The sequence below is a fragment of the Tursiops truncatus genome, chromosome 9 (assembly GCF_011762595.2).
Source record: "Tursiops truncatus isolate mTurTru1 chromosome 9, mTurTru1.mat.Y, whole genome shotgun sequence".
NCBI classification, from domain to species: Eukaryota; Metazoa; Chordata; class Mammalia; order Artiodactyla; family Delphinidae; genus Tursiops; species Tursiops truncatus.
Window position 1 is genome coordinate 17881460 of NC_047042.1, and position 16255 is coordinate 17897714.

The 16255-nt window shown below is 40.9% G+C and overlaps 1 protein-coding gene across 6 annotated transcripts in view; it reads left to right on the top strand.

The window, feature by feature from the left end:
* Positions 1-1957: 1957 nt before the first annotated feature.
* The window catches only part of SRPK2 (SRSF protein kinase 2), a 261992-nt gene continuing 247694 nt past the window's right edge, over positions 1958-16255 (top strand). For all 6 annotated transcript variants that reach the window (XR_012334180.1, XM_073810176.1, XM_073810179.1 and 3 more), the window contains exon 1: positions 1958-2092. Coding sequence is in view for 5 of the 6 variants with exons in the window: in XM_073810176.1 (XP_073666277.1) it covers positions 1973-2092 (120 nt within the window). In the remaining variant the exon portion in view is untranslated. The remainder of the gene's footprint in view (positions 2093-16255) is intronic.

A 16255-nucleotide genomic window follows, 5' to 3' on the forward strand; every position in this document is an offset into this window, starting at 1 on the left:
CTCCACCGGTTGTTCCAGGCTGTACAAATTAGCACAAACCGGTATGTATTTGCACTAAAGTGCATTTTGTGGCCAATTTTGCACTAAAAAATCAGGGTGTGGGTATGGGTGTATAATACAAAATAGAATATATATAAATGTTATACTACTTATCTGTGCTAATGCGTGTACATGTGGTATTTTGAAACATAAAAACAGTCTAGGAGAATGAACTGTGTGGGTAGCATGAGTGAAGAAGTGAGAACACAGCAGAAGAACCTCAAAGCCGTGGATGGCCAGGTTCTGCCCTTCATGAATTGAAGAGTGTGCCTGCATAACAAAGGGTAATTTAAAAGTTTTTCTTTGTTCAATGAAATCTGCTTTCTTACTTTATGGGGCTACATTTCTATAGGATAAAACTTCTGTTTTGGATCACAAACTCCTTGGAAAATCTAAGGAAAAAGTGTGGACATGGTCTTCAGGGGAAGGAAAGGGGTAAAGCATGTATATACACATGCGTACACCTATACATACACATATGTGCTAACTTTTTATACAGTGTAGTATTCAGCTAAGACCCCCTACTCTGGGTCAGTGCTTACCAGACGTTAATGTGCATAGAAATCACCTGGAGATGCTGTTACTGCAGGATGTATTTCAGGAAGTTCAGATGGAGTCAGAAATACCTTGTGTTTCTAACAAACTCCCAGAGGTACTTGTGCTGCTGGTCTGCACACCACACTTGGGGGAGCAAGGCTCTAGACCTTTGCCGGCCAGTACAGCAGCCCTAGCCACGCGTGTTAATTTAAATTTAAGTTAACTAAAATGAAGTTGAGCTTCCCAGTCACACTAGCCGCAGTTCAACAGCCCCATAGCCATCTGTGTGGTTAGTGGCTGCTGTATTGGACAGCACTGCTCTGGATAACAAATCCGTCACCAGAAATATTCCAGTTCACAGGAGGTGTGACATCCAGAGATGCTAATGATTAAAGTCAAATGCTCAGGTAACACGCATTCCACAGGTGCAGGTGGGGTTACGTTGCGATTAGATCCAGGGCTCACACTGATGGCTTAAGAGTTCCCGCTTGAAGTAGATCACCCTAGGGGTCTTCCTTAAACTCAGTTCAATGCTTCTCATGTTCTGGTTTCCTCCTGGATCACCTGTGATCCTTTTTTCTGCCCTTGCTTTCATCTAGATACCTTGTCCAAAGGTTCAATCAAACCATACTTAAAGCTCTGAGGCCTTTTTGCTCCACGGGGGGAAATTATCCAGAACTGCTGGATAATTACAATTATCCTTAACTGATGTCATTTAAAACTTTCCTTCTTGGCTGGCACATGCTGTAGCTTCTTATGAAAGCCACAGCTGCAGAAGGCAAGCATGGTTGGAGGGTCCGTATGATTGTGTGGTCTCGCAGGAGTACGGTGATGACTTTGTGTTACAGCTTTTCCACCCATACTAAAGACTCCTGCAAAGTGACCGGTATATAAAAGAGATGGCGACAGGGAACTATAATAGAAGTTATTCAGAGCCCTGTCTTCTGATGCATACTTACCTTCCCCTCAAAAGCTCTAAATGTTTTTCTAGAGCAACTCTTTCCAATAGAAATATCATGTGAGCTGCGTATGTAATTTGAAATGTTCTAGTCCTGGTGATTGAGTCTGTTTAAAAAGAGACAGGTGGGATTAATAGTATGTATTTTATTTAAACCTATATATCTCAAAGATCATTTCAACATGTAATATGCAAAACTAAATATTTTTCAGTCTCCTTTTTGTAGTAAGTCTTTAAAATACAGTGTGTATTTTACACTTACAACACATCTCAGTTTTGACTAGTCACATTTCCAGTGTTCAGTAGCCACATGTGGCCAGTGGCTACTGTGTTGGACAGTAAGGTTTTTTTTTTTTTTTTTTCCGGTACACGGGCCTCTCGTTGTTGTGGCCTCTCCCATTGTGGAGCACAAGCTCCAGACGCGCAGGCTCAGCGGCCATGGCTCACGGGCCTAGCGGCTCCACGGCATGTGGGATCCTCCCGGACCGGGGCACGAACCCGTGTCCCCTGCATCGGCAGGCGGACTCTCAACCACTGCGCCACCAGGGGAGCCCGACCGTAAGGTTTTGAAAGAGCACTTCTTTATTGCATGTCATTGGTATAATGGTAAATATGCCTTCAGTATTAAGGTTTAATTTGTCATACTGTGAATATGTAAGTTGGGAGTAAGGCTAGTTAAATGTGATTTTGAAATGCTTAATTGATTATTACATTTTATGGTTACTGGGACTAAATGTTTTTACTATGGGAGCACATAGCAAACATGGCTGTTAATAGATGGGAAATATTTCCGGATGCTGAAATTTTCCTTAAGCTGTTCCGATGACGCTCTGCAATTTTCTCTCCTCTAAATAATGCAGAGCTGATCTTTAGTGCAGCTTCTGTTTAGATTTTAGATTCCAAATTCATGGAATATAAATTGAGGTTTTAGGGATGATAGTGAGGATTTTGTGACCGGTTAGCACCCAAAGCTGGGAACCCAAGTTGTTTGTGCAGGCGGGGTAAGGCGATTGAAGCAGGGCTGAAGTTTCTGCCTTGTTTTTTTTATTAATAGCTTTGTTGAGATAAATTTCATATGTTGTGCAATTCACTTATTTAAAGTATGTAATTCAGAGGTTTTTTAGTGTATTCAGAGCTGTGCAACCATCACCACAATCAATTTTACACCACCTTTATCACCCCAAAAAAGAAACCCTTTACCCATCAGCAGTCACTTTCCATGCCCAGCCCCTGGCAAAAACTACTTTCAGTCTCTATAGATTTGTCTATTCTGATCATTCGTATAAATGCAGTTATACAAGATGTGGTCTTTTGTGACCTCTTTCACTTAGCATAATGTTTTCAAGTTTCATCCATGGTGTAGTAGGTGTCAGTGCTTCATTCCTTTCTATTGCCACATAATATTCCATGTATGAATATACCACATTTTGTTTATCCATTCGTCCATTTGACGGATGTTTGGGTTGTTTCCACCTTTTGGCTGTCGTGAATAATGCTCCTAGAAACAGTTTTGTTCAGGTTTCCGTGTGGATATATGTTATTTCTTTGGGGCATATAACTAGGAGTGGAATTGCTGGGTCATAACTCTGTGTTTAATCTTCTGAGGAACTGCCAGAATGTTTTTCAAAGCATCTGCACCATTTTACATTCTTACCAGGAGTGTATGAAGGTTCCAGTTTCTCCACATCCTCACCAACACTTGATATCTGTCTGATTATACCCACCCTACTGGTTGTGAAGTTGTATCTCATTGTGGTTTTGACTTGCATTTCCCTAATGACTAATTATGTTGAACATATTTTTGTGTGCTTATTCGTCTTTTTTCTATGTTTTTTGGAGAAATGTCTATTCAGATCCTTGGTCCATTTTAAAATTGAGTTATTCGTCTTTTTGTGGTTGAGTTTTAAGACCTCTTTTATATTTTCTAGATACATTATCAGATATACAATTGGCATATATTTTCTCCCAGTCCCTGTGTTTTATCACTTTCTTGGGGACTGGGTTTTAAAGGTTGCAGGAGATATTCTTTGTTGAGATTTTGTTTGTAAACTAGTCCACAGTAACCCCAAAATAGATTTTCATGACAGGGAGGGCTCGAGGTTAAGTGCAAGAATTCCTCAACCTTAACTCTCTGGAATGAAAGGCACTTAGGCACACCTGGGAGCCCTTCTCTTTCAACTCTGATCAACTCCACTTGCAGCCTCTGAGATCTGTGTTGGCACAAATAGCATGTGGGTAAAAGCACCCCTGCTACTCTCTTTAGATGCCCCCAACCCACGGCTGCTCTTTATTGGCCACATTCATCCTGTTTCTACGTATTTTTTCTGTTTACAAAAATAGTTTTCGCTGTGGAAGATCTGATGCCTGTTTTGACCAAGACAAAAGGTTTCACTCTTAAAAACCCTGGTCTCGAGGACTCAGTCGCTTCATTTGACAAGGAAGCCATCTTCCATTGACGCGACCCTTTGGAAAGATGATATTGTCTTAGTTGATCCTAATACCACTCTCTGTCTAATAATGTGGAGTTAAAGTCTGTTTCTTTCCTGAGCCACCCTGGCTGCTTAGGGCTGGGCCCTTGTGCTTTAATTAGGAGGAAGTTATGATGTAGATAACTCCAAAAAGTGAAAACCCAAAATTAGATATAGTTTACTTTTAAAAAATAAATTTATTTATTTATTTATTTTTGAAACGGGCTTTCTCTGGTTGCGGCGGGTGGGGGCTGCTCTTCGTTGCAGTGCGCGGGCCTCTCATTGGGTGGCTTCTCTTGTTGCAGAGCACGGGCTCTAGGTGTGCGGGCTTCAGTAGTGGTGGCACGCAGGCTCAGTAGTTGTGGCACGCAGGCTCAATAGTTGTGGTGCAAGGGCTTAGTTGCTCTGCAGCATGTGGGATCTTCCCGGACCAGGGCTCGAACCGGTGTCCCCTGCATTGGCAGGCAGATTGTTAACCACTGCGCCAGGGAAGCCCTAGATTTAGTGTACTTTAAATACAGCACAGCTTATTGATATCTGTAATTCTGCAAAGAAAAAAATATACATCATTCATTCCACAAATGTTTATTGCATTCCTGGTACAGGCATACCTCATTTTCCTGCACTTCACAGATACTGTGATTTTTACAAATTAAAGGTGTGTGGCAACGCTGGGTTGAGCAAGTCTATTGGCATCATTTTTCCTACAGCATCTGCTCGTTTCACGCCTCTGTCACATTTTGGTAATTCTTACAGTATTTCAAATTTTTTCATTATTTGTTATGGTGATCTGTAACCTCTGATGTTACTCCTGTAATTGTTTTGGGGCACCACAAACCGCAACCATGTAAGACAGTGAACATAATAAATGCTGTATGTATTCTGACTGCTCCACTGACCAGCTGTTCCCCAGTCTCTCTCCCTCTCCTCAGCCTCCCTATTCCCTGAGACACAACAAAATTGAAAATTGGCCAATTAATAACCCTGCATTGGCTTCTAAGTGTTCAAGTGAAAGGAAGAGTCATATGTCTCACTTTAAATCAAAAGCTAGCAATGTTGCACCTAGTGAGGAAAGTATGTTGAAAGCCAAGGTGGGCTGAAAGCTATGCCTCTTGTGCCAAGAGGCGAGTTAGCCAAGTTGTGAACACAAAGGAAAAGTTCTCGAAGGAAATTAAAAGTGCTCCTCCAGTGAACACATGAATGATAAGAAAGCAAAACAGCCTTATTGCTGATATGGAGAAAGTTTTAGAGGTGTGGATGGAAGATCAGTCCAGCCCCAGCATTCCCTTAAGCCAAGTCTAATCCAGAGCAAGGTCCTAACTCTCTCCAATTCTTTGAAGGCTGTGAGAGGTGAGGAAGCTTCAGAAGAAAAACTTGAAGCTAGCAGAGGTTGGTTCATGAGGTTTAAGGAAAAAACCCATCTCCATAGCATAGAAGTTCAAGGTGAAGCAGCTAGTGCTAATGTAGAAGCTCCAGCAAGTTTTCCAGAAGATCTAGCTGAGGTAATTAATGAAGATGGCTACACTAAACAACAGATACTCAGTGTAGACAGAAACAGCCTTTTATTGAAAGAAGATGCCATCTGGAACTGTCATAGCTAAAGAGGAGAAGTCATTGCCTGGCTTCAAAGGACAGGCTGAAGACTCTTATTAGGGGCTAATGCAGCTGGTGTCTTTAATTTGAAGCCAATGCTCATATACCACTCCAGAAATCCTAGGGCCCTTAAGAATTATGCTCAGTCTACTTTGCCTGTGCTTTATAAATGGAACAACAAAGCCTGGATAGCAGCACTTCTGTTTACAGCATAGTTTACTGGATATTTTAAGCTCACTGTGGAGTCCTACTGCTCAGAGAAAAAAGATTCCTTTCAAAATATTACTGCTCATTTACAATACACTTGGTCATCCAAGAGCCCTGTTGGAGATGTGCAGCAAAATTAAATGTTTTTGTGCCTGCTAACAGAACATCCATTCTGTAGCCCATGGTTCAAGGAATAATTTCAACTTTAAAGTCTTATTTAAGAAATACATTTTGTAAGGCTATAACTAATACAGGTTGTGATTCCTCTGATGCATCTGGGCAAAATGAATTGAACACCTGGATTCACCATTCTAGATGCCATTGAGAACATTCATGATTCATGGGGAGAGGTCAAAATATCAACGTTCACAGGAGTTTGGAAGAAATTGATTCCAACCCTCATGGGTGACTTTTGAGAGCATTCAAGACTTCAGTGGAGGAAGTAACTGCAGATGTGGTGGAAACAGCAAGACAGCTAGAATTAGAAGTGGAGCTGAAAGATGTGACTGAATTCCTGCAATCTCATAAAACTTAACAGTTGAGGAATTGCTTCTTATGGATGAGCAAAGAAAGTGGTTTCTTGAGATGGAATCTACTCCTGGCGAAGATACCGAGAAGACTGTTGAAATGACAACAATGGATTTAGAATATTACATAAACATTCTAAATAATAAATAGATGGTAAAGCAGTGGCAAGGTTTGAGAGGAATGACTCCAATTTTGAATGAAGTTCTGTGGGTAAAATACCGTCAGACACCAATGAGAAATTGTTCATTAAAGGAAGAGTCAATTGATGTGGCAAACTTCATCGTTGTCTTATTTTAAGCAATTGCCGTAGCCTTCCCAACCTTCAGCAGCCACTTCCCTGAACAGTCAGCAGCCATCAACATCGAGGCGAGACCCTCCACCAGCAAAAAAATTATGACTTGCTGAAGGCTCAGATGATGGTTAGCAGTTTTTAGCAATAAACCATTTTTCTAATTAAGGTATTTCCATTGTTTTCTTATATATGTAATGCTATTGCACACTTCACAGATAATATAATGTAAAACACTTTTATATGCACTGGGAACCCAAAAAATTCATGTGACTCGCTTTATTGCAATACGCACTTAATTGTGGTGGTCTGACTCGAACCCACAATATCTGTGAAGTATGCCTGTATACAGAAAGCACTGTGTTGATATATCCTTACGTAGACCTTGCCCTCAGGGAGCTCTTGAAATTAGTTTGTCCAGTACTTCCTTCCTGTACATATACCAACTGATGGCAGGAGAAAAACAGTCCAAAAGCATGCTAGAAAGGGAAGCCTGGCTGCCTAATAAAACTGGAAATAAATCAGAAAATGGAAAATTCTTTATAATGGATAGTCACAAAACTGGAGATAGTTACTTTTCAGAAAATTTTGAATGTAAAGTTTTTAACACTAGACAGATTAAGAATATATTTCTTCCACAAACTACTGTATATAAATAGATAAGAAACAAGGATATACTGCATAGCACAAGGAATTATATCAATTATTTTGAAATAACCTGTAATGAAATATAATCTGCAATGATACTGAATCACTATGCTGTACACCTGAAACTAACACAATATTGTAAATAAACTATATTTCAATTTTTATAGAATTAAAAAATTAATGAGTAAAAGAATATATTTCTCTTTAGATGTACAATTTCCTAATTTTATACTCAACAAAGACAGGTAATTATAAAGACATAACTACACTGACCAGCTATACTAACAAAACCAGAGAATTTATGGTCCCATAAAATATTAATGGCAAAATTAATGTTAATGCGAAAAACTGCAAATGATTTTTTTTCTCACATCTTATCTTCTAAGGGATTTTCTGATACGTATTTCTAACAAAAATCACCAAAGCTAATCTTTAAAAATTCAGAGTGTATTTTATTTTATTTTATTATATCTTTATTGGAATATAATAGCTTTACAGTGTTGTGTTAGTTTCTGCTGTACAACAAAGTGAATCAGCTACATGTATACATATAGCCCCATACCCCACCCTCCCTATCCCACGCCTTCACAATGTATTTTATTTCTTTTAAAAGAACAAGCTTTTGATATCATTGCTTTTTCATGGCAAACTTTTCTTTTTCATTATTTATTTTATTTATTTATTTTTCGCTGTGCTGGGTCTTTGTTGCTGCTTGCAGGCTTTCTCTAGTTGTGGCTAGCAGGGGCTGCTCTTTGTTGTGGTGTGTGGGCTTCTCAGTGCAGTGGCTTCTCTTGTTGCAGAGCACGGGCTGTAGGCTCGCAGGCTCAGTAGTTGCAGTGCACGGGCTTAGTTACTCCGCGGCATGTGGGATCTTCCCGGACCAGGGCTCGAACCCGTGTCCCCTGCATTGGCAGGCCAATTCTTAACCACTGCGCCACCAGGGAAGGCCTGATTTCATTGCTTTTCTCTATTTTTCTGTTTTTGATTTCACTGATTTCTGCTCTAATTTTTTTTTTTCTTGGTATGCGGGCCTCTCACTGTTGTGGCCTCTCCCGTTGTGGAGCACAGGCTCCGGACACGCAGGCCCAGCGGCCATGGCTCACAGGCCCAGCCGCTCCGCGGCATGTGGGATCCTCCCAGACCGGGGCACGAACCTGTGTCCCCTGCATCGTCAGGCGGACTCTCAACCACTGTGCCACCAGGGAAGCCCTCTGCTCTAATTTTTAAATTGTTTTTCTCTGCTTGCTCTAGGCATAAGTTGCTCTTCTTTCTCTAGTTTTTGATGGAAGCTTAGATTATTGACTTCAGATCTTTTCTGAAATTCACATTTAATGTTATAAATTTTCTGCTAAAGCACTGATTTTGCTGCATCCTACAAATTTTGATAAGTTGTATTTTCACTTTCATTTAAGTTCAAAATATTAAAGTTTTTTCTTGTGACTTCTTTTTTGACTGGTATTTTATTTAGAGAGTCTTGTTTAATCTCCAAATATTTGGGGATTTTCATAAACAAAATGAAAAGACAGCCTATGGACTGGGAGAAAATATTTGCAAATGATGCAACTGACAAGGGCTTAATTTCCAAAGTATACAAACAGCTCATATAACTCAATAACAAAGAAGCAACAACCCAATCAAAAAATAGGCAGAGGGGCTTCCCTAGTGGCACAGTGGTTAAGAATCCGCCTGCCAATGCAGGGGACAGAGGTTCAAGCCCTGGGCCAGGAAGATCCCACATGCCGCAGAGCAGCTAAGCCTGTGCACCACAACTACCGAAGCCCACGTGCCTAGAGCCTGTGCTCCGCAACAAGAGACGCCACCACAATGAGAAGCCTGCACACCACGATGAAGACCCAATACAGCCAAAAAAAAAAAAAAAAAGGCAGAAAACCTAAATGGACATTTCTCCAAAGCAGACATAGAGATGGCGAAGAGGTACATGAAAAGATGCTCAACATCGCTAATTATTAGAGAAATGCAAATCAAAACTACAATGAGGTACCACCTCACACTGGTCAGAGTGACCATCATTAAAAAGTCTACATGGGAATTCCCTAGTGGTCCAGTGGTTAGGACTCTGCTTTCATTGCAGAGGGTGTGGGTTCGATCCCTGTTTGGGGAACTAAGATCCAGGAAGCCACACTGTGCAGCCAAAAAAAAAAAAGTCTACAAATGACAAATGCTGGAGAGAGTATGGAGAAAAGAGAATCCTCCTACACTGTTGGTGGGAAAGTAAATTGGTATAGACACTATGGAGAACAGTGTGGAAGTTCCTCAAAAAACTAAAAATAGGGCTTCCTGGTGGCGCAGTGGTTGAGAGTCCGCCTGCCGATGCAGGGGACGCAGGTTTGTGCCCCTGTCCGGGAAGATCCCACATGCCGTGGAGCGACTGGGCCCGTGAGCCATGGCCGCTGAGCCTGCGCGTCTGGAGCCTGTGCTCCACAATGGGAGAGGCCACAACAGTGAGAGGCCCGCGTACCACAAAAAAAAAAAAAAAACTAAACTAAAAGTAGAGTTGCCATATGATCCAGCAGTCCCACTCCTGGGCATATATTTAGACAAAACTATTAGAAGATACATGCATCCCTATGTTCATGGCAGCACTATTCACAATAGCCAACACATGGAAACAACCTCAGTGTCCATTGACAGATGAATGGATAAAGATGTGCTACATTTATACAATGGAATATCACTCAGCCATAAAAAAAGAAGGAAATAATGCCATTTACAGCAATATGGATGCAAGTAGAGATTATCATACTAAGTGAAGTAAGTCAGAAAGAGAAAGACAAATACCATATGATATCACTTATATGTGGAATCTAAAATAAGACACAAACCATCTTATTTACAAAACAGAAACAGACTCAAAGACATTGAGCAGACTTGTGGTTGCCAAGGGAGGGGGTCAGGAGAGGAATGGACTGGGAGTTTGGGACTAGCAGGTGCAAACTATTAGATATAGAATGGATAAACAACAAGATCCTACTGTGTAGCACTGGGAGCTATATTCAATATCCTGTAATAAACCAAAATGGAAAAGAATATGGAAAAGTATATATATATGTATACATATATATGTAAAACTGAATCACTTTACACCAGAAACTAACACAATATTGTAAATCAACTATACTTCAATTTAAAAATATATTGGGGCTTCCCTGGTGGCGCAGTGGTTGGGGGTCCGCCTGCTGATGCAAGGGACGTGGGTTCGTGCCCCGGTCTGGGAGGATCCCACGTGCTGCGGAGCGGCTGGGCCCGTGAGCCATGGCCACTGAGCCTGCGCATCCGGAGCCTGTGCTCCGCGACGGGAGAGGCCACAATAGTGAGAGGCCTGCATACCGCAAAATAAATAAATAAAAATATATTGGGGTTTTCTAGCTATCTTTCTGTTCTTGATTTCTAGTTTAATTCATTGTGGTCTGAGAATATACTTTGGTTTATTTTTTTCTTCAGTTCCTTCAAGTGTGTTTTATGGCCCAGAATGTGGTTTGTCTTGGTGAATGTTCCTTGTGAGCTTGAGAAGACATTTACTATATCCCAGGAGCTCGTGGGATATAGGCATATTTACTATACGGTAATATTTTCAAGCTCACTGATTGTTTCCTTGATTATGTCCAGTCTGTTGATGAGCCCATCAAAGGCATTCTTCATTTCTGTTACACTGGGTTTTTAATTTCTCGAATTTTTTTAATTCTTTCTTATTGTTTCCATCTCTGTTTACATTACCCATCTGTTCTTGCATGTTACCTACTTTTTTCATTAGAAGCTTTAACAGTAATCGTAGTTATTTTAAATTCCAAAGTCTATGCCATGTCTGAATCTGATTCTGATGCTTGTTTTGTCTCTTGCCTTAAAACTTAGTATGTCTTGTTTTAGCCATACTAAGGTATATTAGGTAATAGAGACTGAGATCAGTAGGTGTTCCGTGTGCGGTCTTATGTTAATCTGGCTAGGAGTTGGACCGTGTTTCATATTTGCTGTAGCTGTAGGTGTCAGAGACTTTCATTTCCTCTAGTGTCCTTGTTTCTGTCTCCCCTGTTGGCTTTGTGGTTGAATAGAATCTGCACCTTGCAGTTCCTTCAGCTGTAATCCACTGTTATACTGTGGCCCTGTTGATGTGGTAATGTATTGGGGAGAGAGGAGATGTTCTATAATCCTATGTGTAAATCTCAGTCTTTTAATAGGCCTGTGTCCCTGAACTTTCACAAGTGTTTCTCAGTATTTTTCCCCCTTAGGTGAGAGAATAAAGCTAGAGAGGTCTGGTTTGGGTAATTTCCCTTCCCCCAAATGAACTAAGGCTCTGGTGAAGTCTCTTCTCTCTACTGAATAGGTCTTTGTTAAGGAGAACACTGGGCATATTTCAAAATGGTTACTTTTCCCCTCCCTCTGCCAGAAACACAAGTGTTCTGTCTTGGCTCTTCATAATGAGAACCTAGTGGGGTTCCTGGAAGTAAAACCCACTGAAGTATGGAGACCTCAGTTAGACTGCAGCCCCTCAGAGTTTCTCTCTCTAATGCTAGTCCACACCCAGTCTTTAGCAGTTCATCGAAATTACCATGTATCTTCCTACTGTTTTATGGCTCCAGAAACTTCTGTTTCAGGTAAGCTGATCTCACCTGTGACTCTGTGTTCTCCTGTCTCTAGATTCTGATGTGACAGTTTGTCCTGCAACCTCAATTCTACTATTGCTCCGAGAAAAGCCATTAAAGTCATTGATTTTTCAGTTTGTTTAGCATTTTTCTTTCTTTTTTTTTTTTTTGTGGTACACGGGCCTCTCACTGTTGTGGCCTCTCCCGTTGCGGAGCACAGGCTACGGACGTGCAGGCTCAGCGGCCATGGCTCACGGGCCCAGCCGCTCCGCGGCATATGGGATCTTCCCAGACCGGGGCACAAACCCGTGTTCCCCTGCATCGGCAGGCGGACTCTCAACCACTGCGCCACCAGGGAAGCCCTAGCCTTTTTCTTTTAAGGACACGAGAAACAACTTCCAAACTCTTTATATATCAGAACTGACTCGACATGAGAAACAACTTCCAAACTCTTTATATATCAGAACTGACTCTGGAAGTCTCCCAGTGTGTATTTTTTAATTAATTAATTTATATGTAATTAATCCCTCTTACTTGGAATAAATTACATGACACTAGTGCTTCTCAATCACCATTGTATTAACCCCAAACCTCCTAAAATAACTTAACACTTTGCTGTGATTTCTAATTGTTTTTCCGTTTATATGTGTGTATATATCTGTGTCTCTATGTGTGTGTATATCTATACACCTCTATATACTCACATATATATATATAATATACATATATACACACATTTTTAATGTGGCTGTAATGTATGTATCATACTATGCTGTAACTTCTTTTTCCTCTTAATATTCTCTGTACTTCGTTTTCTTTAAAAGCTAAATTTATTTCAGATGAGATTTATATTCAACTGACGAAACTGTACTTTTCCTCAGGAGTCCTGAAATTTCATTTATATTATTAATATGGTATATATTATATATAGCATATACACTGTATTCATACTATATTAAAATGTTGTGATTCTATTAAAAACAGGCCAGAAAATTTTAATTCATTTCCCACTACTTTTTACGCAAGTATTCAATTATATAATTATTTCCTAATTGCCAAATAAAACATCAACATATAATAAATAGAAAAAGCTGAAATAAGTTTTTCTATTTTCCATCTTGTGAGGGTTCAACAAAAGTTTGAAAATAAATTTTTTTCTGTAGCTTTACTTTCACATATATTTCTGGTTTAATATGGCAGACAGAACACACACATCTATCTTCTTTCTCTCCCAAGGTCTCATTGAATTATGGAATTATAGAAGAGAGTGAGCAGGTGGGGTCACATTGATAGAGAAAAAGAGGAGGGAATTGCACTTAGTCCAACACACCGTATGTAATGAAGGAAATCCTGGCGCTGGCAGTCGGCTAGTTTGAGCTCAATACAAAGAGCAGGGCTGGACCAGGAAGCCCTCTTTAGGATAATTCATTACCGAAGCATGTTTGGAGTTGCAGGGACGTTTGGGTCCCTCCCCACTTCTCTTCCATCATTTATTCAACAAATATTTGTTGAGTGCATTGCAAAGCACTAGGCCCTGTTCCAAGTGCTTTTTCCTAAAGAAAGTGGGCAGGTGGCCTAAGGAGGGCACCCAGTGAAGTGCTTCAAGCCTGGGCGAAGGAGAGCAGAGCCTGAGCCTACTTCGGAAGTCCACAGCAGCCATGGGTGGGGAGGAGGGAAAGGCAGCTCTGCCTAGGAGAGAAACACGCTAAACCTGTTCCATGCGAAGTACAGCCCTCCTTAATTAAGCGATTGTGGGGTTCCCCAGCCTGTCTGCTGGCTCTGTACCCACACATCTGGTGAGGCATGCTGGCAGGCAAGCTCTGCCACTTACAAGCAACCCGCTTTCCCCTTGGGGAGGCCAGCTGGGGAACAGAGAACTTCACTACTGAAGAAACCCACACCCACCACTGCCTAGACTAACCGATGGAGGCCTTTGTTCCTACATCTGAGTGAATGTCAGGGCTTACCAGACAAGAGGAAAGGCAGCAGTAACATGGAAGAGAAGGACCCAGATGAACAAACTGAATAACAAACCCCATCGGAGACATAGATAACTCTAAAAACAGAAGAGGCTTTCAAATTGTCCTATTAGCATACTCAGAGGATAGTGCATCTATCAAACAAAAAGTCTGCAATGAAAGGGAATTAATCAGACAACTGAAAGAGTGATTGCCAAGACGACATACTGGATTAGAAAAATGATAAAGTGGAAAGCTGAAGGCCAAGTAATTGGGAGGACAAAGTAGAGGAAGCCTCTCAGAATAGAAATAAAAAAGACAGCAGATGGAGGATATGTCAATGTAAAGGAGAGAACGAAGACAGGAGAGTGGAGAAATAACTCATAGAACATATTCCCTAACTGAAGAAAAGTATGACTCACCAAGTATCAAGCAGGACTAATTAGAAAGGTGCACACATTCTGATGACATTTCAGAAATTCCAGGGAAGTCCCTAGCTTTAGGTTTAAGTAGATAAACTATAAAATTATGTCAACAAAGTAAGATAATATAACGAAAAGAGAGGAAATTAAAAACAAAAGCATTAAGTTACTGCTTTTCAGAGAGAGATCAATGAATACGACATTGCTTATTTAAGAAATAGATGACTTCGGGACTTCCCTGTTGGTCCAGTCGTTAAGACTCCATGCTTCCAATGCAGGGGGCCCGGGTATGCCTCAACTAACAGCACACATGCCACAGGTAAAGATCCTGCACGCCTCAACGATGATCCCACATGCCGCAACTAAGGCCCAGCACAGACAAATAAATAAATATTAAAAAATAAAGAAGAAATAGATGACTTCATATAATAAAGACAAAAAGGTAGAGCTTCCCTGGTGGCGCAGTGGTTAAGAAATCCGCCCGCTAATGCAGGGGGCACGGGTTCGAGCCCTGGTCAGGGAAGGTCCCACATGCCATGGAGCAACAAAGCCCGTGCAGCACAACTACTGAGCCTGCGCTCTAGAGCCCACGAGCCACAAGTACCGAGCCCACGTACCACAACTACTGAAGCCCGTGTGCCTAGAGCCTCTGCTCTGCAAAAAGAGAAGCCACCGTAACAAGAAGCCCGCGCACCGCAACAAAGAGTAGCTCCTGCTCTCCGCAACTAGAGAAAGCCCACACACAGTGACGAAGACCCAGGGCAGCCAAAAATAAATAAATAAATAATTTTTTAAAAAAAATAAAAATATATGTGACAGAGTTCTCATGGCTTAGCCATTAAAAGATTAATGCAGGTTTCCCTGGTGGCGCAGTGGTTGAGGGTCCGCCTGCCGATGCAGGGGACACGGGTTCGTGCCCTGGTCTGGGAAGATCCCACATGCCGTGGAGCGGCTGGGCCCGTGAGCCATGGCCGCTGAGCCTGCGCGTCCACAGCCTGTGCTCCACAACGGGAGAGGCCACAACAGTGAGAGGTCCGCGTACTGCAAAAAAAAAAAAAGAGAGAGAAAAAGATTAATGCTCTGCTGAATATTTCTCGGAGTTCTGTTAACTCCAACAGAAAATCCCCTCTTTGTAGATAATGATCCACTGGAGACATCTGAGGGAATAAGCCAAATTATTCCAGCCAGAAATCCTTGACCAACACAATATATCAGTTTTATTTGAAATCTGACCTGCTTTTCTAAATTTAATTACCTGATGAGAAGATAGAGACTTTGTTGTGATACATATATTTATAAAGGACCTAGAAAACTGAAGATGGTAACCAAGATTTGAATGCTGTCTGTCTGTTTTGGTTGGTCAGCATTTTGTGTGTGGTTTATAAATTCTGAAAGATGATAACTTCAGCACTGAAAAGAACAAAAATGTTTCTTTGACATTTATGACATGTTACTCAGCCAGCAGAGGGAGACAAGGCTATACAGGTTTTAGCAGCTACACTTCTTTTTCCTTCTTTCCTTTTTGTTTTAATTGAAGTATAATTGATTTACAATATCATGTTAGTTTCAGTTGTACAGCACAGTGATTATATGTGTGTGTATACACACACACACACAAATATATATATTCCTTTTCATATTCTTTTCCCTTATAGGTTATTACAAAATATTGAGTATATTTCCCTGTGCTATATAGTAGGTCCTTGTTGGTTATCTATTTTATATATAGTAGTGTGTATATGTTAGTCCCAACCTCCTAATTTATCCCTCCCTCCACCCCCATTTCCCCTTTGGTAACTGTAAGTTTGTTTTCTGTTTGTGAGTCTCTTTCTGTTTTATAAATAAGTTCATTTGTATCATTTTTTTTAGATTCCACATATAAGCAATATCATATGATATTTGTTTTTCTCTGTCTGGCTTACTTCACTCAGTATGGTAATCTCTGGGTCGATCCATGTTGCTGCACATAGCATTATTTCATTCTTTTTTATGGCTGAGTAATATTCTATT